This window comes from Rhamphochromis longiceps, linkage group LG7, assembly GCF_057381845.1.
Source record: "Rhamphochromis longiceps isolate RC_006_pf linkage group LG7, R_longiceps_female_GT1.1, whole genome shotgun sequence".
Taxonomy (NCBI): Eukaryota; Metazoa; Chordata; class Actinopteri; order Cichliformes; family Cichlidae; genus Rhamphochromis; species Rhamphochromis longiceps.
In genome coordinates, this window is record NC_140563.1 from 13,496,314 (window position 1) to 13,522,600 (window position 26,287).

At 40.2% G+C, this 26,287-nt stretch overlaps 3 protein-coding genes across 8 annotated transcripts; 1 reads left to right on the plus strand and 2 right to left on the minus strand.

Annotated features, from left to right (window-relative positions):
• Positions 1 to 1,971: 1,971 nt before the first annotated feature.
• man2c1 (mannosidase, alpha, class 2C, member 1) lies at positions 1,972 to 11,152 on the plus strand. The gene is made up of 26 exons (XM_085412260.1): positions 1,972 to 2,170; positions 2,689 to 2,814; positions 2,902 to 3,025; positions 3,113 to 3,183; positions 3,281 to 3,458; positions 3,547 to 3,736; positions 6,115 to 6,221; positions 6,315 to 6,425; positions 6,506 to 6,598; positions 6,710 to 6,826; positions 6,909 to 7,004; positions 7,095 to 7,240; positions 7,588 to 7,711; positions 8,181 to 8,302; positions 8,388 to 8,473; positions 8,755 to 8,901; positions 8,991 to 9,070; positions 9,152 to 9,246; positions 9,324 to 9,428; positions 9,527 to 9,683; positions 9,771 to 9,914; positions 10,038 to 10,147; positions 10,239 to 10,318; positions 10,445 to 10,587; positions 10,698 to 10,801; positions 10,881 to 11,152. The coding sequence occupies exons 1-26, from the start codon at positions 2,070 to 2,072 to the stop codon at positions 10,990 to 10,992; spliced, it is 3,069 nt and encodes a 1,022-aa protein (XP_085268386.1). The 5' UTR covers positions 1,972 to 2,069; the 3' UTR covers positions 10,993 to 11,152.
• neil1 (nei-like DNA glycosylase 1) lies at positions 11,047 to 17,799 on the minus strand. Of its 6 annotated transcripts, none has more exons than XM_085412265.1 (10): positions 17,370 to 17,799; positions 16,492 to 16,951; positions 16,285 to 16,404; positions 15,716 to 15,821; positions 12,391 to 12,487; positions 12,196 to 12,317; positions 12,086 to 12,113; positions 11,934 to 12,004; positions 11,414 to 11,609; positions 11,047 to 11,329 (listed from the first exon to the last, which is right to left on the minus strand). In XM_085412265.1, the coding sequence occupies exons 2-10, from the start codon at positions 16,944 to 16,946 to the stop codon at positions 11,295 to 11,297; spliced, it is 1,230 nt and encodes a 409-aa protein (XP_085268391.1). In that variant the 5' UTR covers positions 16,947 to 16,951; positions 17,370 to 17,799; the 3' UTR covers positions 11,047 to 11,294. The 6 variants fall into 6 exon arrangements, with proteins under 6 accessions (XP_085268391.1, XP_085268390.1, XP_085268393.1 ...); XM_085412264.1 differs by having other exon boundaries at positions 16,492 to 16,970; XM_085412262.1 differs by having other exon boundaries at positions 11,048 to 11,329; positions 16,492 to 16,976.
• A 242-nt stretch (positions 17,800 to 18,041) lies between these two features.
• On the minus strand, positions 18,042 to 24,816 carry commd4 (COMM domain containing 4). The gene is made up of 8 exons (XM_085412269.1): positions 24,735 to 24,816; positions 24,407 to 24,478; positions 24,236 to 24,301; positions 24,099 to 24,138; positions 19,949 to 20,068; positions 18,697 to 18,777; positions 18,418 to 18,594; positions 18,042 to 18,324 (listed from the first exon to the last, which is right to left on the minus strand). Exons 1-8 carry the CDS (start codon positions 24,735 to 24,737, stop codon positions 18,284 to 18,286), a joined length of 600 nt encoding a protein of 199 aa, XP_085268395.1. The 5' UTR covers positions 24,738 to 24,816; the 3' UTR covers positions 18,042 to 18,283.
• Positions 24,817 to 26,287: the final 1,471 nt, after the last annotated feature.

Sequence of the window (26,287 nt, forward strand, 5' to 3'; positions counted from 1 at the left end):
TTGTGTTTTTAATCACTTTCTGTACCTCAAATCACCAATTAATCTAAGGTGCAGTATCTTGGGAAAATCTATCCACACACAGGAAGAGCATGCAAACGCCACACAGCCTGCAACTATCCAGGATGTTCAAACCGAAGACCTTATTGTTGTGAGGCTCAGCAGTGCTGACAATGCCTTCCAAAACACATAAATGCATACTTTTGGAGATGAAAGGCTATGTCACAGTCTCATTCCAAATTACATCCTGGAAGGGATTGAAAGGTGTTTAACGTTACATCTTTGTCTAAATGCTCCCCCCATCATTTCTTACACCTCACTGGTAACTATAACTGTGTTTCTTTAAAGCACAGTATCACCTGTTGTTTTGTTTTTTTTTAGAGTTGCTGCTGGACGAGACAAAGGCATGCATGTTGGATACAATACTGGAGACAAGGACGAGTATGGCTCAAGAGTATAACTCCTTGTTCTGAATCACACTTCAAAGGAGCTCAGAAACTTCAACATCCTTAAGACTTTTGTCCCTTTGCATCACTCGCTTTATTTATTTTTTGCCCCATGGGTCACTTTGGAGATTTATAAAGGCATGCAAGGTTTAATCACATCACATGATAAAGTTTGCGTGTGGCTCTAGGGTTTTGGGAAGTACTTTTTTCTCTCAAGCCACAATCTGGAGTCCTTTTGCTGTGTTGTGGCAGGCAGAAGATGGTAGGCCTTCATGCTGGATGTTTTAAACTGCATGCAAGAGGAACAGCTGTCCTCTTTAATTCCACTTTATTTATCTGACATGATGTGGTGTGTTTCCTAAGGAGAGCTTCACACAGAGTCTACCGGGCAAGAGCCAAGAGCTGAACTGGTGAAAATCTCAGGTCAAGTCAGATCATGGCACCCATTCCCTAGGGCTGTCCTGGCATGGTGGAAAGCCCAACCACAGTTCAAACAATAGGGGGATAGGATTTGACAGACATCTCTGATGATAGGATGGCCCTAGAGGGATGGGCTATACCACAATTCCAACAACCCTGTACTTACAGTTGCTTTATGCATTTCATAATAAAAGGGTGCTTAGCTTCATTCAAACACAGCTCCTTCATTGTGAAAAATGTTGAGGAAAAAAAGCCTTTTGTGTTTCCAGCCACTCGTGGGCTGACCCCTAACCCTCTGTCCGGCAGTCGGATCACAAGACTAACTCCCCAGCACTCCTGATAGCTTCTTAGTTGGCCTGTAGGCTGTACAGTTAACCACAGGACTGCTGGAAAGTTAACATGTTATCCTCATCAGGTTTCCCTTAGCCTTTCTTTATGCCATTCTTTTGTATAATTTGAGATGAGTTATTGCTTTGTGTATTTTACAGACGTAGTCAGTTCCATCTTCCTGCAGTAGTAATGACCATGTGGAGCTGTTAATCCCTGGTTAAAGCGTGTTTGTCTGGTGAAAGCTGTAATGTGTGGAGGTGATGGATGAACTGGAAATTATATCAGAATGTTTAGACTGATTAAAAAGCCTGTGTAAATGAGAAGTACAATCTTAAAGCAAAATAAGCATGAGGTGATTCGTTTTGTCACAATAAAATGCTCCCTCCGTGTGCCAGGTCTTTAACACATTAATATATTTTTTCTTGTAATTGTTACTCGTTTATTTATTTTGTCTGCTCATCAAATTTTATTCTTGTTATACTGTTTTGTTTTGTTTGGGATTTTAAAAATAAATGCACCATTACATGTGTCAAGATGTGGCAAATGGTATGTTTGTCATAGTGAGCTATACAGTTTTTTGTGTACAACAAATGCAGACAAAACTCATCATTAAAAATGTTCAAATACAATCTGTCTTACATTTTTGAGTCAATCTGCCTTTCGTGATTTCTTAAAGAATAAAACGTGTTCGTTACTGTCGGGGTTTTTCTTTTTGGACAATAGTGACATCTAGCGGATAATTCCTTCAAGTGCAATAATAAAACCTTATTACTTCCGGGGTCTCGTGTGAAGAATTGAGCTAATTTTTCACATCAAGTCTAGCTGTTCTCGGTGCTGCAGCTGCAAGTCTGCGAGCGTTTGGTTGCTTTTGTCGTTATGTATCACCTGCCTGTGCTGAAGAACAGGCGCACTCTCCTCGAGAGAGCAGAGAAATTCATCTCGGATATTTACTTCACTGACTGCAATCTGAGAGGACGGTAAGGTTTCTTTCATTCAGCTGCACTGACGTGGAGAATCCGAATTTAACGATGTAGTACAGCAGAGATAAAGTTGTTGCTTTCTGTTACCTTATACGTCAGCGTGAGTCTCCGTGACTGCAAAATACTGCGAGGGGAAAATGCAATTTATTTAGCCCATTGCATTTATACAGAGAGTTGTTTTCTTAATAACTGTGGAAAGCATGTATGCAATACATATTGCAGGCAACATTGCGTTAAGTGTCCCAGTAGTTATGATGCATTAGAGTACAACTTCCTTTAAGTGAAATGCACTTTTTTTCCACTTTTCTTTATTATAAAAATTCAAAATGTGACTTTACCACAAAAAAGGCTGCTGTAGTTTAACTGATATTTTCATCAGTCACACAGCCAGTATGAAAGGACTTTCTGATTTTAGAGTCTCAGTATGAAGGTATTTTAAAGCTTCAACGTGGAAATGGAGATTATGATTTATGATTATGGATTTCTATGAATTTTAAATGGTTTGGTCTTCCCAGGCTTTATGGAGACTCTTGCCCCCTGGAATCACTTGCCTGTTTCCTCACCCCTAAGCGGATCACGTACGCAGAAGCTTCCAAACAGATCTTTGACCCATGTAAAGTTGGCGATACCTTTGGACCAACGTAAGTAAGATTAACAGATTTTTATCACTCTGGGATTTATTATTCCCTCTGATCTTGCCACTAATTCAAGTATGATGATTGTTGAAGGTGGTGGACTTGCTGGTTTAAAGTCACTCTGAAAATCCCAGAGTCCTGGAGAGGAAAAGCGGTTCATCTTCTGTGGGAAAGTGATGGAGAAGCAATGGTTTGGAGAGACGAGCAGCCAGTTCAGGTAACGCAGCGGCAAATTTATTTAAAGGCAAAAGTGCAGAAATATTCGGCTTAACCTCCACCTTATTCATGCTGTTTGTATTTGTAGGGCCTGACTAAAGAAGGTGAAAAGACGAGCTACATCCTCTCTGAGTGTCTGCAGGATGAGGAGCCGCACAGGTGAGTTGATCTGATCTTATTTTTGCTGAATCAGCAGCAACCACATCTTTTAGACAGCTTTAACCCCAAATTTACGCATATCTGTGTCTCTGTTTAGTCTCACCCTGTATGTGGAAATGGCCTGCAACGGGCTTTTTGGAGCTGGTCAGGGCTCTCAGATTGCACCTCCAGATCCAAACCGGAAGTTTTCTGTACAGAAAGCTGAGCTCGTTGTATTCAACGGGGATGTAAGAGAGCTGCTGACAGACTTTGAGATGCTTGTTGACATTGTAAAGGTACTATCAACCAAAAATAGTGCATGATGATACATTACTTAAAAAAACATTGTAAGCCAAACATGACATTCTGTACTCTTCTTCACAGGAGCTTGGAGAGGAAGAGCAGCGAGGCTACCAGGCGCTCTTCACCGTCAATGAGATGGTGAACCTCTGTGACCCCTCTGACCCCAGTTCTTTTGCTAAAGTACATAGTCTGGCAGGCACCTTCTTCAACCAGCGGAATGGAGAAAGCCAGCATACTGTCCATGCAATGGGTCACTGCCACATAGACTCGGGTAATGTTTTTATTTTAGGTTTGATTAAGTCCTAGTTGAGTCCACCTGGCCAGACAAAGTGTCGCTCTTTTCCCAAAGATGACCAGTTCCACTGCAGTCCAAAATGCAATGAAAATTGTAGGGTGAGCTCTGCCAAAGTAACAAACAAAACAATCCAGACTATGAGAAGAAAGAATTCAGGGGGGGTTGCAGCGATTCAGAAACTAGGGCTCTATTCCACAAAGCAGGTTTAACTAACAACTCGACGTAAGATGAGGGGAAACTCAGGTTTTCTTTTCCAGAAAGAGAGGTCATTTCAATAATGAGTCAGTTACCAAGGTAACAGACTCAGAACCAGCTGACCCAGCTGGCTGACACTGATTCATTTCGTCATTCATGGTGCCAAACTGTAGCGGAGTGAATTAAACTGCAGAAGTTTACATTTTTACAAACACCTAAATGCTATTTCGTATACTTAACCATAGTGATTTTAAGGTCATTCAGTCTTCAGTATATGAGGTCGGAGAGCTAATTATGTAACAGATTTATAATCAGCTCAGAATAAAATCTGTGTGTCTATGAGTCTAACTCTGTGGACATTAATGGTGTCAGATAGTCAGTCTCCTTGTACCGCAGACATTTACTGTATGTTACTGTAGCAGTCGCAGTTTAACAATGATGTGCATAAAGCTTTAGAGGCACAACTCACTCAGTCATTTGTCGTGTTTGTAATCAGTTGCACTTACTGAAAATATGTATGACCGCTGGAATTTTAGAGATGATGTGAACATTTGATTGAAGATGAGCAATGCAGCCTGCAGAGAGTTTGATCGCACTCTGAGGATTTCATGTTGAAATTTGCTCACATATTGAGATTCAGACATTAAATGGTGTTAACATTTTGAAAAGTATGGTGTCTGAAATTTAAGCCTTCAGATGATTCCCAGGATTCATCTGAAGGCATCATTGGCTCTGTAACGGCTCTGGATCAGGCCTACATCCACTTCGGCTCCGGTCATTTCCCAGCTCGTCCTGCCTGGAAATGTTATGGCTTTATTTTTCCCCAACATGATCTGTGATTTTTATTTAAAACGACTCATCCTCACAAAACTAATTAATATCTATAACAGCTGAGACATTTCTTATAACATGTTTGCCTTTACTGATAAAACTTTACATTTATTAAAGACTTGGAAAGAGTTCATCCACTCAGTTTATTCTTAAACTCAGAGCTTATTCTACTGCCTTCCTGGAATAGAGCCCAGGACTATTCACAGCAGATATTTTCAATATATACGACAGATCTCAAGTCGGCACTGCTCTCCTCACCTTAAGTAGTAATCACTATACTTTAACGTGGATGGAAAATGTCAATGCCACTTACAATATGCTGCTTAAAATGTGATGGCCGGTGTTGATGTGGATCTGCTGTAATAAAACTACAACTCTATTTCCAAAACAGTCAAAATACTGTTTAAATGTAGATAAAAACAGAATTCAATGGTTCGCAAATCTTGTAAACCTGTATTTTATTAATGAACTTTATAGTAGCAGCGTGTCTCGAATAAATTAGGATTGGGGCCAGGAAAAGGCTGGAAAAGTAAGCGGTACTAAAAAGAAACAGCTGGAAGAGCAATTTTGAAATATTTAGGTAAATTGGCAACAGGTCAGTAACACGACTAAGTATAAGCAGAGCATCTTGGAGGCTCAACCATCTGCAAGAAATCTGCGTCTACAATTTGTGGAACGATTTCAGAATAATGTTCCTCAGCGTAAAATTGCAAAGAGCTTAAATATCTCGTCATGTACGGCGCATAATATTGTCAAAGGATTCAAAGCATCAGACAAAATCTGTGGACAAGACCAAAAGTCATAATGAGGTCATTAAACAATAATGAATGTGATGGTCTTCAGGCTCTCAGGCAGCATTGCATTTAAAAACAGACTCTAACATGGAAATCATAATACTGACTTTTCCACTGAAGCCACGGTCTTGTTAGGAGCAAGTAAATATGGAGGAGGAAAGTATTGTTTATCTGCTGATCTGGCTGCTTGTGAATAAGGAAACAGCTGAAAAAAATCTATGTAATCAGTTTTTTGACCAGTCATCAGTTGTCCTCTGAAACTCAGCACACTGGGGAAACTCACAAAGACAGGGTGAACAGCACCACCTTCGGGTAGAGACACAGTCAGACCACATTTACAAATTATAATCCAGGTGGATAACAAGCATTTATGCAACATCAGTAACAGTACTGTGAAATGGATGAAAAAAAATGTAAGAAATAGATTTCCATAGGTAGTATAGATTTTGTATTATTTTTCAATATAAAAAATGTGAAAATCTAATAGTCAGTTAAGTTCAAATACTAACAATAATTATGATTCTTTACCCATAGCCTGGCTGTGGCCCTATGAGGAGACCATTAGAAAATGTGGCCGAAGTTGGGTGACAGTGATTCGTTTAATGGAGAAGAACCCAGAGTTCGTCTTTACCTGCTCTCAGGTAATTTCACACTAACATAGCTTTACATGTCTCGTAACACTTCTGAATATCTGAGCAGTCCCCTCCAGTTTTGACTGTTTTGTTTTTGTGCAGGCCCAGCAGTTCCAGTGGGTAAAGAGCTGGTACCCTGGACTCTTCTCCTCAATTCAACACTATGTGAAGAAAGGACAGTTCATTCCAGTTGGAGGCACATGGGTGGAAATGGTAAACTTCATCTTAAAAGTAAAGGCAATACTATATATCATGTAAACTGCCTTGATATATTTGACATATTTGCCTGTTAGGATGGAAATCTGCCTTCGGGTGAGTCCATGGTCCGGCAGTTCCTGGAGGGCCAGCGTTTCTTTAACAAAGAGTTTGGGAGGTATTGCAAAGAGGTATGAACTCATAAGAGTTAACCTTTCTGGCAGCTTATCAGCTACATTTCTTGAGGCTTTTTGATTTTGTTTTGATTTGATTTAATGTGAATTTTTTTAAATGTCCCACAGTTCTGGCTTCCTGATACGTTTGGCTACTCTGCTCAGCTTCCGCAAATAATGCAGGGCTGTGGCATTTCCAACTTTTTGACCCAGAAGCTAAGCTGGAATTTGGTCAACACCTTTCCTGTAAGTGCACATCTCCCACAGTGCATGTCTGTAAAAACAGTTGAAGGTTTTAATTTTCAGTCTTTATTTCTCTTTCTCAAAGCACAACACGTTTTTCTGGGAAGGCCTGGATGGCTCGACAGTTTTAACTCACTTCCCACCTGGAAATTCCTACGAAATGAAAGGCAAGGTCGAAGATGTAAGTTAGATTAAAGTATCCAAAACACGGTGAATGCTGAGTCTGTTCTCATGAAAGATTTAATTCAGGGGGATCTTTCTCTGCCCACAGCTGGTAAAAACTCTGAAAAATAACAAAGACAAGGGCAGAGCCAATCACAGCGCAGCACTCTTTGGTTTTGGCGACGGTGGTGGCGGACCCACACAGCTCATGCTAGACAGACTGCGCCTTGTTCAGGACACAAATGGACTTCCTAAGTCAGTTCCTGTCTCTTACATTAACATGTAATTCATTGATAACAATGACCAAGGCCCAGAAATGATCCAGAAACACTTCTCTTGATCGATTTAGTCATAACTCTTCTTTTGTCATTTCCAGGAGTTTTTAAAGGGAAGGGTGTGTAAATCAGGCTGATTCAAGCTTGTTTAAGTAAAAAAAAGGAAATAAAAAGGATGAGTTATGTCTAGCTATGTCATTGTGTTATTTTTACAAAATAGTACAGTAGATTAAATTTCAATAGAGTCAATGAGTCATTCAGTATTTGCGTCATAATAACTAACAAAGCTTTAACCAGAGATGTCATAGCTCGTGCTCATCTCTCCAGAGTCCAGATGTCCACTCCTGATGAGCTTTTCACTCGGCTGCAGGCTGACTCAGCTCTGCTGTGCACGTGGACGGGGGAGCTCTTTCTGGAGCTACACAATGGAACATACACCACACAGGCACAGGTAGAATAATAGTTATAGTCGTCATTATATAGTCCACAACTTGTTCATCTGTGTGGAAAAGAAAACAGATGGAAAACAGGGAGTGACCACAGTAATACTATTTGTAATAAAAAAATTTTTATATGTGTATATATATATTCTTACAGTAGGTTTACATAGGATAGCGGCTTTGACAATTAGGTAGACTGTGTGGGAAGCTGCTTAGATCACTATACAGTCATGATTGTTTAATATATTTATAAGGAATAGTTAATTATTATGATAGAGAAGCTAGATAAGATACACAAGAGTATATAAAGGGATTTAAGAACTATTACCTGTAGAACAGAACGTAATCCTGCTTAGTACAGTGATTCATGCAAAGTTTATACCTTACATCTATAAAATTATGCTTCAGTTCAAAAATATTTCATGTGTTTGATTGCTGTATGTCATTTTAATTGCCTGCCTTTTTTTTTTTTTTGTTTAGATAAAAAGAGGAAACCGCCAGTGTGAGACGCTGCTTCATGATATTGAGATAGCCAGCAGCTTGGCGCTGTACCGCAACAACACGTTTCCATACCCTGCTGAGAAACTGCAAGAGCTTTGGAGGTTCAAACACAATCTTTATTGGACTAAACACTGTGAGTCTTTGTGTCTGCAGGTTGAAAATGTGTTGTTAATTTCCCATTTGCAGGCTGCTTCTACTAAACCAGTTTCACGACGTGATTCCTGGCAGCTGTATAGAGATGGTGGTGGAGGATGCTCTGAAATATTATGAAGGTGAGTTTTTACAGCTTTTAATTGCAGCTTAAATCAGCGCAGTGCTTATTTACAGTTTCCAGAAAGTTTTCAATGTTAACTATTTAATTAGCATAATATGCTGGGAAATTTCTAATTTGAGCCATTTGTATTTATTAGAGCTTTTGTAACTTTGTAATATATTGTAATATTTAATTTCGTTTAGGTAGTTACTGTTCTTACCGACCTGGAGCGCTGTGCCCCCATCATTTCCTCTGGGATTAATAAAGTATTCACATTCTGATTCACACATCCTGTCTCAGATATCCGCAGTGGTGGTGCTGCACTTCTGCGTGACGCATGTGAAGCCCTGGTGGCAAAAGGCAGCTCCATGGCCGTGTTCAATTCTCTGCCTTGGGAACGTCTTGAAGTTGTCCAGATTCAAGAGGGAGCTGAAAAAAGTGGTCTAGGTTTGTTGTGTATTTCCAGTATATCTATATTGTGCTCCTCACACAATAAACTTCATATCTGACGTTCACTGTTATGTGTGGCACTATAGCTCTGGTGAGAGCTTCCAGCATCGGTGTGTCTCCCGTGAAAGACACACCGCCAGTGACTCCGGTTTCTGTCACCGTTCAGGTGTGTGCTACATATAGAAAGATGATTGCATAAATTTCATCTATTTTGCCATTTGATTTAGTTAACTGTGTAAAATTGTAGGCTGATGGCACAGTCGTCATGGAGAATGGTCTTTTAAAGACAGCCATAAACAGAGATGGCACTTTGGCATCGCTGTGTTTGATCAGCGCAAACAGGTAAGACGTGTAAAAGGTGCATATTGTCTACTACTGTACTTGCAACAGTGAGTTTCTCACCACTGTGTTGATTTCAGGGAAAGCATTTCTGATGGTTGCCTTGGGAACCAGTTTGTCATGTTTGACGATGTCCCCCTGTACTGGGACGCATGGGATGTAATGGACTACCATCTCCAGACAAGGTTTCAGCCATTGCTGTCAAATGCATTTAAGTTCAAATATTTTAGTACTGTTCAGTATATCAGTATCATAAAACTAACAGAAAAAACAAACTTAATAGGAAACCAGTGGCAGAGGTGGTGCAGCCAGTTCATGTGGTGTCACCAGGCGGACTGCGGGGCAGTGTCAGCTTCACCCTGAGGATCAGTGATAAGAGCACAATCACACAGGAGATTATCATGGATGCCATGTGTCCTTACATCAAGTTCAGCACAGAAGTAGGCTGTAATGTTTCAGAAATGTGGCACTGAGGCATGTAAGATTTATTTTTCAGCAAAAAAACGTGCTGCGTCTTCCAATTTCAGGTTCAGTGGGCAGAATCTCACAAGTTTCTCAAGGTTGAATTTCCTGTGCGAGTTCGCAGCCCCAATGCTACCTACGAGATCCAGTTTGGCCACTTGCAGAGACCCACTCATCGCAACACTTCGTGGGACTGGGCAAAATTCGAGGTACGACACTGTAAAGCTGTGTTCACCTTAAAATTCACAAATTTTCACTGTTATGTCACACTTCACTGTTGTAACAAAAGTGTTACTCGTGGATGTCGTTGTGTCATCCGTTTCCTTTCTCAGGTTTGGGGCCACAAATGGGCCGACTTGTCAGAGCACAATTTTGGAGTCTCACTGCTGAACGACTGCAAATACGGCTACTCTGTGCACAAGAACACAATGACTCTTTCCCTGTGAGGTTCCCATTGTTCATTTACAACACTCCTACAAGCAGTACAATTCAGGCATACAACATTTTAACTCCTGCATCTCACTTTATCTCAGACTGAGAGCACCCAAGGCCCCAGATGCCACTGCTGATATGGGGATTCATCACTTCACATATGCAATCATGCCACACACAAGTAAGTTATACTGTTTTTTTTGTTTTTTTTCCTTTTGATGTGATCTTGGAAATAGGTAATAAGTTAAGCTTAAACCCAGTACGTTTAGTTATTTGTGTCTAATGTAATATTGTGCTGTTTGTATAGGATCCTTCCAAGAAGCCTCTGTCATCCAGTGCGCCTACAACCTCAATTTCCCTCTGAGGTTAATCCAGTGCAGCCCCGACACTGTGCCCTGGAGTGCCTTTTCTGTGACCTCTCAAGCTGTCGTACTGGAGACAATAAAGCAGGTATCAAAGTGAACAATCAGATCTGTATCGTCTTGCGTGGGAACTTTAGACTGCCCTTCCTGAAAACAATGTTCTCATTTTATTCGCTTTTTAATCATTTACCACAACAGGCTGAGGACAGAGGTGGGGTGCTCGTAGTCCGCCTTTACGAGTCGCATGGGAGCAGCGTGACTGCAACTCTGAGAACCGCACTTCCAGTCAGGGAAGCTTGGGTGTAAGTGTTTCTATTTTAGTTTGGTAGTTTTTCTTTTTCCTGTGTTGTATGAGTAAAGCTTTGTCTTTTCCTCTTTTAGCTGTGACCTCCTGGAGAAGCAAGACCCCAACCAGCCAGTACCGGTTACATCAGAAGGAATCACTCTGGACTTCAATCCCTTTCAGATTGTCTCACTATTGCTGATCATGTGATAACATGTGGGATTTCACTAAGCCTTATGGAAGTGGAATACGGATCAACACTTAGACATTACATGAAAGCTAAAGATTACATTGAATTGGCTGCTGTTTTACTAACAGTTTACGAGGACACTTTATATGATTGGTACTGTTTATACGCCGTTTAAAAGTAATTTGATTTGATTATTTTGTATCAAATTAATAAACAATTTGTACAACAAGTTTTGAAGAAACTTTTTTTTATTAATAAAAAAGGATTTTTAATAGTATAAAACATAAGTGTCCAAAGTGGGGGTGCCTCTTCTTTTACCATCCTACCTGGTCGTTCTCATGGTTCGTCTCTGTGACCCTGCAACAAGGACAGCTATGAGATAAATCAGTTTTCATTTCTCCCCACTAGGTAAAATATTTTCATTTTTACTCATGGGCGCACCTGCAGTCACTCCCACACTACTGGTCTTTCTCCTACGTGCATTTGACCTTGTTTCACGCTGGGGTGTATTTACTTCATGCGTCTCGCCAGGTTTCCTTCTCTTTGATTCAGCTTCCTCTAGACCTGCATCCTTTTCTTTCTTTGGCGTTTTCATCCCACCTTCCTGTTTGATCCTTGCTTTCCTTTCTCTGGCCCCCTGGTGAGATGAAACTGATGTTGGATACAAACGACTGTGCAAATGTCTTGAGCCACCCCTTGTTTCTATTTTTTTTGGTATGACCACCTTTATTCTTCAACACAGCCTGAACTCTCTTAGGCAAGCTTTCTTGTTGTTTCTTTAAGAAGTCTACAGGAATAGTTCTTCAGACTTCCTGAGGAACATTCAAAGCTCTTCTTTGGATGTTTTCTTGTTGCTCTTGCTTTTAGCAAGCAAGTTAAAGAAAAAAAAGTGAGGGTTGGCTCAAGACTCTTGCACAGTAACATGGAGCTCACTGTTGGTCAAAAGACAGTTCATGCTCACCTTTTTCTTGTTTGTGTAATCATGGTCATCATCTTTCTTTGCCCACTTTTTTGCCTTGGGTGACTTTGAATCTTAAAAAATAAATAAAAATTAATTAATGGACATTCTCATGTACATTTCACCTGAGCTGCTAAACTTCTTGAGAACATTACCTTTTGGTGCCATGGGCCCTGGATCCCCCTAAAATTATAAAGGTAGACACATAATTGTGTGACAAATAAAATCATCTGGCTTTGTTATGTTGCATTTCCTTTAAACTCACTCTGAACCATATTGTTCTCCCATTATGGTCCCGGAGTGTTTTCATCCCGTCCACATAGTAGCACTGCAGCCATGCCTCAAAGTCGGAGAAGTCCCCACTGGCTGGATCATATCCTTTCCCACCTAAAAACCACGAGTTGTTAAACACTGCGTTCATCTCATGAGCAACTCATACTGTAAACACTTGACTACCCACCGAGGTTCACCACTTCCAGAGGGACTGTATGACAAAGACTGAGCAAGTCATCCGTCTGGTGTGTCATCAGTTTCTTTTTTGTTCTTACCGATGTCTTCTGAGAAGAATAAAACAAAGACACTGTGAGAAAGAGTCTGGGTTTTATGGCGTTATTTTTGTCCCTCTATTCTGAGTGCACGGAAACAATTTTGCAAGTGCAAAAATGTTGCATTTTGAGGAGAAAATTATTTTGAGGGAAGAAAATTCATTCCTGTGTGAAAGAAATGCATTTCATTGTTTTCTATTATTCATATACACACACACCCACACACAATAACAGCCCTTCTCACCCAGTTGTTGGCATTTGCTCTGGCTCAGATGCTCTGTGTGCTGACAGACATCTGCAGACCTGCTCTCAGTGTGTTGCTCCCGTTGTCAACATGTCTGCTTCCTCCACACTCAACTCTTTCTCTACACCATTATAAATGTACCACAGAACCAACCAATCACAGACTTGGATACAGAAATTCTGATTGGCTGTTTTGGTCTCCAATCAGCTCGCTAGCTACTGCATTCCAGAAACACTGTCCAGAGTGTAGCTAAAATCATTTTTGGTTAGTATGTTTAATTATTTTATTTTAGAATATAATATAAAGACCATTTTTGTTTTTAATCTAGGTTAAAACAAACCACTACACTGGGTTTAGCTACACTTTGGACAGTGTTTCTGGAATGCAGTAGCTAGCGAGCTGATTGGAGACCAAAACAGCCTATCAGAATTTTTTTTTTATTTTTATTTAACCTTTATTTAACCAGGAATGTCCCGTTGAGATCAAAGACCTCTTTTTCAAGGGAGTCCTGGCCAAGAGGCAGCACATTTCAAGACAAATACATACGAACAAACAAAGTTAAAATTACACAAAACAATTACACATTATTGAGGCAGCCTGTAGGCCTTTGAGTTTAGTTTTAAAAACATTTAAAGACAACAATTCAGTTAGTTTCCAGTCTTTCTGTAACATGTTCCACGAAAAAGGCGCAGAGTGGACAAAGGCTTTCTTACCCAGCTCTGTGCGGACAAGGGGAACAGACAACAGCAGCTGCATCCAAGTCTGTGATTGGTTTATTTTGTGGCACATATATAAAGTGTAGAGCACAGGTGTCGGACTCCAGGCTTCGAGGGCCGGTGTCCTGCAGGTTCTAGTGATTCCTTGATCCAACACAGCTGATTTAAATGGCTAAATTACCTCCTTAACATGTCTTGAAGTTCTCCAGAGGCCTGGTAATGAACTAATCATTTGATTCAGGTGTGTGGACTAAGGGTGAAATCTAAAACCTGCAGGACACCGGCCCTTGAGGCCTGGAGTTCGACACCCCTGGTGTAGAGAAAGAGTTGAGCATACAGGGAGCAGAGATGTTGAGAGTGGGAGCGACACACTGAGAGCAGGTCTGCAGATGCCTGTCAGCACACAGACCAGAGATCTGAGCAACAGCAAATGCCAACAACTGGGCAACAGGGCTGTTATTGTGTGTGTGTATATGGATAATAGCAAACACTGAAATACACCGACATCTTCAACATCTCTCTGAGCAGTGCCGTTGTCCCCACGTGCTTCAAGGCCACCACCATCGTCCCCGTGCCCAAGAAGTCTTCTGTGTCCTGTCTCAATGACTACCGCCCTATCGCACTTACACCCACCATCATGAAGTGCTTCGAACGGCTCGTCATGAGACACATCAAGACCCTGCTGCCCCCCTCACTGGACCCAATGCAATTTGCATACCGCCATAACCGCTCAACGGACGACGCCATCTCCACTGCACTCCATCTTGCCCTGACACACTTGGACAAGAAGGACTCACACGTCCGAATGCTGTACATAGATTTCAGCTCAGCATTTAACACGATCATCCCCCAACAACTGATCGGAAAGCTGAGCCTGTTAGGCCTGAACACCTCCCTCTGCAACTGGATCCTGGACTTTCTGACCGGAAGGCCTCAGTCAGTACGGATCGGGAACTGCACCTCCAGCACCACCACACTGAGCACTGGGGCCCCACAAGGCTGTGTGCTCAGTCCTCTGCTGTTCACACTGCTGACTCATGACTGTGTAGCAACACACAGTTCAAATCACATCATTAAATTCGCTGATGACACGACCGTGGTGGGTCTCATTAGCAAGAACGACGAGTCAGCGTACAGAGAGGAAGTGCAGAGACTAACGGACTGGTGTAAGGACAACAACCTGTCTCTGAATGTTGACAAGACAAAAGAGATGGTTGTTGACTTTAGGAGGACACGAGGCGACCACTCACCGCTGAGCATCAACGGCTCCTCTGTGGAGATCGTTGACAGCACCAAATTCCTGGGCGTACACCTGGAGAAGGACCTCGGCTGGTCCCTCAACACCAGCTCCCTGCACAAGAAAGCCCAACAGCGTCTCTTCTTTCTGAGAAGACTGAGAAAGGCCCGGCTTCCACCACCGATCCTGACCACCTTCTATAGAGGAACTATTGAGAGCATCCTGAGCGGCTGCATCACTGTCTGGTTTGGGAGCTGTGCCATATCAGACCGCAAGACCCTACAGCGGATAGTGGGAACAGCAGAGAAGATCATCGGGGTCTCTCTACCCTCTATTGAGGACATCTACACCACACGCTGCATTCGCAAAGCCACCAGCATTGTGGCTGATCGGACACACCCCTCTCACACACTCTTTACACTCCTGCCATCTAGAAAAAGGTACCGAAGCATTCGGGCACGCACATCCAGACTGTGCAACAGCTTTTTTCCACAAGCCATCCGTCTCCTCAGCAAAAAGGGACTGACTGATAAAAACGCACACACACACACATACACTAACATTATCACTCAGCTTAACTCAAATACCTCAAAACATTGAGACTGGACTGACTAACCAACACAAGCGCAAACACACTGACCTACACCACCAAACCATCGCACACACCAACCTGTAAATGCTCTTTTGCACAATATTATTACTAGATATATTATATATTATTATTATTATTTTTTTTTTTTTTGCACTAACTTGTCTTGTAGCACCTTGGTTCCTGGAGGAACGTTGTTTCGCCTCACTGTGTATTTTTAAACTGTATATGGTTGAAGTGACAATAAAGTTGAACTTGAACTTGAACATTTCTTTCACGCAGCAATGAATTTTCTTCGCTCAAATTAAACTTTTCTTTGCTCAAAATAATTTTCTCCTCAAAATGCAACATTTGTACTTGCAACATTTTTTTTTATGTGAGCTCAGAATAGAGTCACAAAAATAACGCCATAGGGTTTGGGAAAGTTATGTAAAAAAAAAATCACTTTTTTCACCTTCGTGTCTGACTCATTTTTCACAGGATTCTCATTTTGACATGAATCGTCCGGCCCAAGACCTTCCAGCACAGTTTTGGCAGCCACAAAGGGAGGGATGTTAGACCTAGAAAAAAAAAAGGGAAAGAACAGTACTGAAGGTCTTTTCTTTTAGGAAACAAAAACACTCTTGTTAGCTCTCTGATTCAACAAAACCTTGTGTAGTTAAGCCATTGATATCACTGTTACTGTTTCTACCTTCAGTCATCACTAATGAAACAATCCATTTGCCATAGTTAAGGTCTTCAATTATCTGTATAATGGGTATTAGTAAAATTAAAATGTTTCAAAAATCCTGTATGATTTTTTTATGAATGTTTACACATCAGTCAGAATAAAAATGGTAGAGCAGAGTAAATCTTTCGAGGGGTAGAGATATGCACCTTACTTCAGATTTGGTGATAAGATAACAATTTACCGGTCGAGTGCAAAGATCTTGCTGTACATCCTCATAAGATGCTACTGTCTAATTAGGTCAGTATGAGTGCGGCCCTCATGCTAATCTATGTAATGTTGTCTTTGCGCATCACCTGAAAAGGATCTCAGCCCTCAGGTAGTTTCCAATACCGTTGAAGTACTTCTGATTGAGCAGGACTTCACAGATGGGTCTGTCAAAGGCTCGGTCAGACACGTGTGTCACAACATTCTCCCTGAAAATGTTTTTTTACTGATCAGTGTGGCCGTGCTACTGTATTGCGTTGAGGCAGAAGACGCAAGTGACACTCAGCATCACTAACCTGAATTTTTTGTACTCAAACATAACGCAGGGACCTCTGCCAGGCTGCCAGGTCCCGTTGGGCTCCCAGCTCCCAAACCTGCGAGGATCCACAAAGCTAAGTACTCTGCAGGGCTTCTCTTTGGAATAAAAACGCAAGTGGGCATGTTTGGGCAGCTCATCCTCGCTGGTGAAGCGGAAATAGCCTGACATCCCAAAGCGAAAGACTATGTCCATGGGATGTTCCACTTGTCCCGCTTTCACTCGCTGTTTTGGTTCACCTGTCTTTATGGGCGTCAGCGTGAGCTTCACTTCCTTCCCTCTGGAAGCAGCTGTGATGCGATAGGCCTCAGAGGTGAAGGGCACATCAGGGTTCTTGCTGACCTCTGACTTTATGACGGGACCCCTGAACAGCACTCCTTCACACATTCTGTTCACATACAGGCTGGCCAGGTGGAGCTCTGGTCCCTCGGGCATTTTGGCTGAACAAATAAGGTTGGGCTGAAACTTCCAGAAATAAAACTTGTCATCAAATATTAGGTCAAAGCTTATGTCAAAAAATGTCACTTCCAGGCTTATAACATTACTTCCAAATGACGCATGTTTCAGAACCCTGTGTCCTCTATAGAGTGCAGGAGTATGGGTAAAACCTTCTCACTTGCAATCATGACTGTAAATGTTTACATACAGCTTTGGGGTTCAAAAAAATAACACAATGCACATCTAAAAAAAAAACTCAAAGCTTTAACATTAAACTTCAAACCTGAGGTTCTCCTGAATATGCTCTTAATCCAATTACAGCAAAATACTGCTCTGTGTATTTGCATAAACCAAAACATGTTGTAAAAAAAAAAAAATGGCAATGCTGCATCTTTATCATATTAGAAGTACATAACTCACCGAAACCAGGAAACGGAGCTCGGCGTTAAGTGCACTCAGCTTGTAGCGTTTACTGTCTGCACGGCAGCAGCTGCTGATATAAATTTACAGAGGATATGTCTTTGTGCTGAAATACCGTGCAGCTAAACATTTGACCAATGCTTTTATCGCATGCGTAACCAACAGTGTTACAAAACAAGTTGTACAATCACCACGCGCCAGTCATTAAAATGTCGCGAGACCTGCACAACTGTGACAAAACCCACAATTTCTCATTTATTTTTGGTCTAATGTGTACGTGTGTTTGTTTGGTTTTCATTCTTAGCTGTTATTATTCACTTAAAACGGCTAAAATAAAATACTAGACTTGGGTTTCCTAGCAAATAAACCGATGCATGATGGGAATTGTAGGCGCTGCGGAAACCAGGAAGTGATTTCCAACTTTTTTAAAATGTCTAATATCTTTGATCACATTGTTAAATTGGCTGTAATCAACATGATTTACGGAGGCGTTATGTATTAAATAAATCATATGTGTCACAAGTATCTTGTGTTATTGTACCTACATTATAATCAATCCAGTTTTTTTTGGCCATCACTTTTTGACGGATACGTTTTACATTGTTTTTATTTATAAGCATACAGAGGTAAAACACAAATAATTAACATAATTAAATGTGTTGAGTGATACAAGCAACATCTTTTTTAAACAATGATCATTATTTTTTTACTTCAGTAACAAATATCACACAATCTGGACACATTTCTACTAATTTTTACTAAAATGGTAGAAAAATACAACTAAATATCAGTTGAGAGACACAAGGAATTACATTTTTTTAGGAAGAATACATAACACTGTACAACTTGTAAGTATGGCACTTTAGGCAGTTAATCATCATTATCGTCGATTTTCAGAAAGTCACGTCTGTTGTTCATTGTAGTGAGTTCATTAGAACCTGGGCTTGTTTGAGCTCTGAAAAAGTACAGAGACAAAAAAATAACATCACAGGTCTGGCAAATTAAAAGACAACAAAAAGGGAAGTATTTTAAAAGATACTGAACTTACCAGCAAGCAGCACTCTGAACTTGTCAGCAGAAACAGACACCACAGTTGTCTCTGGGGCACCTGATTCTGCTCCTTGCCTCTGCAGTTTAAGTTGAATTGTTGGTTGATTCACCTCCCTCAGTTCACTGGAGCTCAAAGTGTAGTCCACTCGCCAAGAAACAGAGTCCAGTCGACCCACTGATCACAAAGCAGAATGCCAGTGCTCAGTCATCAACTTCCCAGCAGCAGCCATCATTAATTTTCTCTTCTTTCTTGAATAGGAAGGGCAGAAATACTTACATCTCAGGCTTGTCTCTCTTAATTTCTCCCGCAGTGCAACATGCTTGTCTTCGTAGGACTTGCACAGCCCTGTAGTGTGCTCTAAAGAAATATTGAGTAGAAAAAAATAATTTGAGTGTTTCAGCTGACGATTAGCTGAAGAACTAATTATGCATTACCAGACGACTAAAAAGAAAATCTAACAGTTACAAAGTCCTTAGAAGTATTTCATATTTATCAAATAAAATAAACCTTTTACTATTTCTGAAACATAACATACAATCTCAAAATCTCAGGCAGAAAGCCATCTGTCATTTTTATTTATAATGAAACACACAAAAATCATGGTGAAACTTTGGGCTTCTTATTTTCCAAAGGGTGGACTGATGTGGCACAGATGGCCTTCCTGACACAAAGCTGTGATTTATGCAGGGAGGGACCACTGGAAGCGTGCTAGCTTGTGTCTCCACTCAACCTCAAAAGGGGGATTGTCCATGTGTAAGGCAAATGTGTTAACACCACTTTTATAGAGTTGTTGATACAGCAATGCACCACCCAGTCTGTAAATCAGCATCGCCTTTGTTGTTCATGATGTACTGCTTTTTTCTTTTATTGTCAATCCACATTCATAGAATGTAGTTAAAAAGGAAAGAACCAACACAACAGGCCATGAATAGGAAACAATAGAACAGACTAACTTTACTGTCCATGTTAGTGGAAAACTGTCTTTGGTTCACTAAGTCAAAAATCAATTCACAATATGAAAAACAATGATAACAATCAGCATGCATTCATACACATGCACACGTTAAAAAAATAATAATTACAGAAATACATTACAGCTTCTCATTTTTCAGTATACCAGTTTCACTTGGCAAAAATGATCCCTTACACACCCATTTAATAACTATAATATCCTCTGACATCATCCTGAGGACATTTGTTAAAAAACACAATAAATGATTTTGAACTAATGCAATACAGGAGTTTCTAAAATCCTTCCTCTATTATACTTCTGTGCTCATACTCTAGAAATAAAATATTAAAATCCTGTAACATAAACTCTACATTTAGCTGCTCTTGTTCCACATTATCCCCATGTGAGACATTTCCCCAGGATATTAGATTAAACTAGTCACTTGTGTTTTTGTTAGAAAGTTTGGCTGTCCTTGCTCTTGGCAAAGATTCAGGCATGAGAACAGATCGGTGCATATCAAGTTGTAGACTGCATTTATTTTTACACCAACCTTTGGACACAAACACACAGGCTTACCTTTAGGCAGGCCAAGCTGTTGTAGCTCACTGGATAGAGATTCACTGTCAACATCATGCTTCGCTGCACTGGAGAAAATAAAGCTGAGCACTGCCACACTAGCTTTGATGTCTCCGCTCTCTGCAAAATGGTTTATTGACACAAAACAGCTTATCTGACAGAAATTGTAAAAAAAAAACCCAAAAAAACAAAGTTTAAGTTGAACAGTGTTAAAGACTTATGTGTAAGGCAAATTAGATAGACCAGGAATGCCGCACAACTTAGTGCATTTACAATGTGTAATCACCAATTTCTGTTCTTCCATAAAAAAAGAATTTTAATGCTTTAAAGCCAATTCTTGTGCACTTATGAACCCCTTTGAGTGCTCTTGCTATGTTTTAATGACTTTCATGAAGTCCTGTTCTAATAACTCACCTGTCCAGCCACTCATTCATGATAAACTACAAAGTGGCACAGTGAGAAAACAGACTTGTGTCAAACTGACCCATTTGTTATCATCAAGATCATCACTTGTCATGCGATCTGGGTCTCTGGCTACTACCATGTGTCTAATCAGCGGTGTCAACAGAAAAAACATGCAGGCTCCAAGCTCAAAGGTCACACGTCAAGTCAGGAGCACAAACGACAGAATGAATGAGAATGAGGCCTGGCCACTGAATTCAACCCCCAAATGTTTAAACTGTTAAGTCACTATTCTACTGTAATGTTCTCAGGGCCCAGAAGAAGAAAACTCACCACAAATGACGTGAACTCAGGGTTGTGCTATCATGCCTTTTAGCAACTACTAACAACACTATGAAAGCTCAGAACTTTATTTCCACACCAACAAGACCAGCTTCAGGCCAGCAACCAGATTTGTTTGTTTTTTGTAGCTTTGTACTCTTCTCTAATATGAAATTAAGGTTTAAGAAGATATTCAATATTTTAATATGGTGGACTTTGCTGCTTTTTTAGACAGTGTTAGAAGCTGCACAGCACTACTTCCAGAGAAATTAACCTGAAGCTGAACCTGACAATGTTCAAATTTAAATGAGGTAGGATTACTGCTTTTTAACAGGCATAGTCACAAAACCTTTTTATCAAGGACCAAGCAGCCAAAGACTTAGAGGCACATGTGTAATTTACAAAATCTGGGTTACAATATCTCCCCCAAAAAGATTCAAAATAATATCAAAAATACACATTCATGGAAATAAGCTTGTACGGGCAGGGTGTGGTTTGCAACAGTTGCAGGGTAGGGGTGATGCAGCAATATCAGGGGGCAGTGCCACAGGAGGCTGGCAGTGATCACCTAATTAGGTCTCTCCTGTATTTTATGCGTTAGCATCTTGGGAGGGTGTGCGGAGAGAGGAGTCTGAGTTAGTGGCAGAGTAGCTAGACCTGTCCAGGGAAGCTCAAACAATAGCCATAGGTCAAGATTGCTTTCCACAAACAATGGTTTATTGCACAAATACTGTGTCTGCTGTGTCGTTTTGGAGTTGCTTTAACACTATTTTAAGAAATAAGTGGGCTCATAAAAAAGTCAACTTAATGAAACGCTAGTTATAAATAGTGTTTATCCAAAAAATTAGACAAGCAATTGGTACATCAACAGCAGATCCAGGATATGTACTGTGTCCACCAAAAAACTGTTTAAACACCATGAAACAGTTTCAACCTATTAACAGCAAAGACCTGGAGGACATCTTAGGTAAACTGAACTCCTCCTCCTGCTGTTTAGATGTCCTGCCAACAAGTTTTTTCAAAAAGGTCTCAAAGACTTTAGAGTCAGACCTGTTACAGATCGTCAACTTTTCTTTATTATCAGGTGTGTTTCCAGAATCACTAAAAACTGCTGTAATCAAACCTATACTGAAAAAGGACAATCTTGACAAGACACAAATGAACAACTACAGGCCGATCTCAAATCTCCCATTTTTAAGTAAGATCATTGAAAAAGCAGTTTCTCAACAGCTCAGTTACTTCTTAAAACAGAATAATTGCTACGATGCCTTCCAGTCAGGTTTTAGACAGAACCACAGCACTGAAACCGCTCTGACCAAAGTGTTTAATGACATATGTCTGAATACAGACAGTGGAAAAATGTCAGTCCTAGTTTTACTGGATCTCAGTGCAGCATTTGATACAGTTGACCACAACATATTACTCAAACGACTGGAGAACTGGACAGGTCTTTCAGGAACTGTACTAAACTGGTTCAAAACATACGTAGAAAACAGGAAATACTTTGTATCAATAGGTAACTTCACATCTGAGCAGACAAGTATCACATGTGGAGTTCCCCAAGGTTCCATCTTGGGACCCCTTCTGTTTAACATCTACATGCTCCCACTGGCACAGATTATAAACAACAACAAAATAAACTATCACAGCTATGCAGATGACACACAAATATATATCACAATGTCACCAGGAGACCGAGGCCCTGTACAGGCTCTTGGTAAATGCATTGAGGAAATCAATGACTGGTTGTGCCACAATTTTCTCCAGCTAAACAAAAACAAAACTGAGGTAATAGTCTTTGGCGCCAAAGAAAAACGATTACAGGTCACCAGAGAACTTCAATCTATACATCTAAAAACCACAAACCAGGCGAGAAATTTGGGTGTAGTGATGGATGCAGACCTAAACTTAGAAAAACACATTAAGACAATAACAAAGTCAGCTTACTATCACCTCAAGAATATTTCAAGGATAAAAGATCTGATGTCTCAACAGGACCTGGAAAAACTAGTCCATGCATTCATCTTTAGTAGGCTTGATTACTGTAACAGCATCTTTACAGGTCTACCTAAAAAATCAGTCAGACAACTACAGCTCATTCAGAACTCTGCTGCTCGAGTCCTCACTAAGACCAAAAAAGTGGACCACATCAGTCCAGCTCTGAGGTCCTTACACTGGCTGCCTGTCCGTCAGAGGATAGACTTTAAAGTTCTGATGCTGGTCTATAAAGCTCTGAATGGTTTAGGACCAAAATACATCAATGACCTCCTGACCCAGTATGAACCATCCAGATCCCTCAGGTCATCTGGATCCGGTCTTTTATCAGTTCCCAGAGTCAGAACCAGACACGGAGAAGCTGCATTCAGCTTTTATGCTCCTTATATCTGGAACAAACTCCCAGAAAGCCTCAGATCAGCTGAAACACTCAGTTTATTTAAATCCAGGTTGAAGACTCACCTGTTCTCAGCTGCATTTGAATAAAGCACCAAATCCACACTTTAAGCTTAAATTTCAAAACTTACATTTAACTACTGATTTTATCTACTGTTCTGATTTTATCTGTTTTGATTTTATATACTGTTGTTTGTTTGTTTGTTTGTTTGTTTGTTTGTTAATTAGTTAGTTAGTTTATTTGCTTGTTTTAATCAATTTTAAATCATGCTTTTTATTTGTTCTTGTTTCTAATGTCTCTGTAAAGCACTTTGAATCACCTTGTTGTTGAATTGTGCTATACAAATAAACTTGCCTTGCCTTGCCTTGCCTTTAACAAAATAATAGAACTCAACAAGCTAACTGATTCAAATGAGAGATTAACTTACATAGTAACTGCAGAGGCCATTTGGTTGGCCTCTGCAATCAAACCAGCTCCACCCCCAGCCATCATTCCCCCCTAACTACCACAACAGTTAAATGTTGCGTCATTAACAAAAATAAATAAATAAATAATTTCCATCTCAAATCATCAAATACATGTAACATTTTCTGATCGATCATGCCAGATTTGCCTAAAAATGTTGTGATCCATAGTTTGGAGATTTTATATACATCTTTTTTTATATATTTTCATACTTTAAGTACATATTTTCACATTTTAAGTACATTATCTTACATAGTAATTACACATCTTTACAGTTAATACATAAATATAAATAATAATAATAATAATAATAATAATAACAACAATAATGAATAAAGTGAACAAATACTTGTATTCCCACAGGGAGGGTTACTGGTCAGTTAGGATAGGCAGATGTTATGATTGATCAAATGCACGAAGATCAAATATTATAAAAATATAAAGTTGGAACTTCTAGAATCTTAAATCTAAATAGAAAGAGCCAGTCATATGTCTGCAGACAGAAATGTTAAGCGCCTTGAAATGTAATTGTTGCATCTCTCTCAGAGAAACAACACAAGAGACACTTACCAAACTTTGCATCTGCAGTAAGCTTTCCGACTTTTTCATACTGTAAATGAAGCAAGAGAGAAGACACCACAGATGTGTGTGTGTTTCAAAACTACAGTCTACATATGACGAGCCTGTAGAAATGTCCAACAACTTACATCAATGCCCTCTCCAAGCAAATCCTTCAGCACTTGAGCACAAAGTAGCTTCATCTTGACACTTGACTGTTACATTAATGGAATAGAAAATATATTCGTTATAAAAAAAATAATAAAATCAATAAACTGGTGCCAGTAACAACTTTATCTCTTATGGTTTCTTTTACTCACAATTTTTGCTAACGTGCTGATTTCGGCAAGTACCCAATCTGGGCAGTCTAAGTCTCCACAGAAACGGAACCGCTAGGACAAAGAGGGTCACTCATAAGTTCATACACTGTGCAAAAACTACAGTATTTACAGTCACAGAAGGCTCAAAAAATGGGCTACTGGCTTAGCCTGCTTGCTAACTAGCAGCAGCACTAAACCTCGACGCCTTTGAGGTAAATTATCCGTCATTGCGTTAATACGTAAAGCGACTATATAATCGGACAATTTCACAGAATTATCAATGAATTAGACAGCATTAAATAATGAGATAAAGAGCGAACGAGCTTACCATGGTTGTTGAAGAAGGAAGACAACCGGAAGACGAGTTTTTTTTCTTTGCATCTAATTGGACGACGTCTTAGGTCACGTGACGGTCTGGCTGCAGCACCCTTGTTCCTCCTTTTTTTGCAGGTTGTTCTCACTCTCCCATTCTCTCTCTTTCTGAGTTAGACAGTTTAGTGTGGGTTAGATGTAAGGTCCGTATTTATTTTTTCATTTAATCAGAGGTTTAGTACTATATCATAAAGTACACGCAGGTGACGCTTATGCACGTGCATGCGCATGGTAGAGCACGTAAGCGTGCACAGTTAACATAAATTAGTCAGCTATAACTGATCACATATTCAGATATTACCAGGGGCGTATTTAGAGGGGTGGAATGGGGTGGCACGTGGCACCCTAATTTTGCATATGATGGTGCCATTTATTAAGATAAAATAGCATTAACAGTTTGAAGATGGAATGAAGGTGAGTGTCATTATCACTCTGTGTGCCACACCTCCAAATCACATGACCAGCATGCGATTAAGCTGACATAGCAACAAGCTGCAGCCCCGTTGATTCTGTATTTCAGCTTGTGTTGAGTGGACTTCAAGGTTTGAAAATTTTAATGACAGGCCAGTAAATTCGGAATCATGATATCTATCTATCTCTATACATATATCTATACATATATCTACACACGTATACATACATATAGGTACACATACATATACGTATATGTACGTATAGGTACGTAAACAGACAGACAGACAGATATGCTGTTTGTATTTATTATGGAGGTTGTACATTACAGAAAATCAAAATGTATAGTGTAACTGAAAAGTTTAATTATGTGGGCTACAGAAAATAATTAACTTACAGACTATATTTATATGAAACGTGTTTATACTTACTGCATTTGAATCAATTTAACCATATGTAACACCTGCACATGTGTTTAAAAAGGCTTTGATTTTGCCACCCTATTTGATTTCTATGCCACCCTCATAAAGTTATGACGCACACCTTCATGTTCATCTCTACCTGTCTGAACATCTTCATCAGCAGAGTTCTTCTCCCTGGACAATTTCTCTGTCTTTCTTTTTAGTTCCAAGTTCATTAACCTCACAGCCTCATGGAAAAAGCTGCACCTCAGCCTTGTTGTAGAGGTGTGAGGCTACGCAGCCTTCTTTTGGGGGGGGGCAGATTAAACCACTCTTTGCAGCACTTTCTTATTGGCTTACGCAGTTTCTAACCATAGAGGAGTTTAGGATGCTTTCAACCACACAATCCGACAAAGAAAGTAGAGCTGCACCGATGACATCCTGCTTCAGCCTCACCAGCATTGGTGAGCTTAATAATATTGTCTGTATTTGTGAGTAATTGTTGGACATATGTGTACACAGGTAGTTGACTGTGGTCGCCAACTCCACAGCTTCTGCTCTAAGGAGGGAATGAGGCATGTGAGCCCGTCCTAAAATTTACCACCATCTCTTTCATCTTCACCCCACTGATCAAGAACAAGTTCTTCCATCTCTCTCCTTTAGATAGACTCTGTACAGTACTTTGTTTTTGTTACTA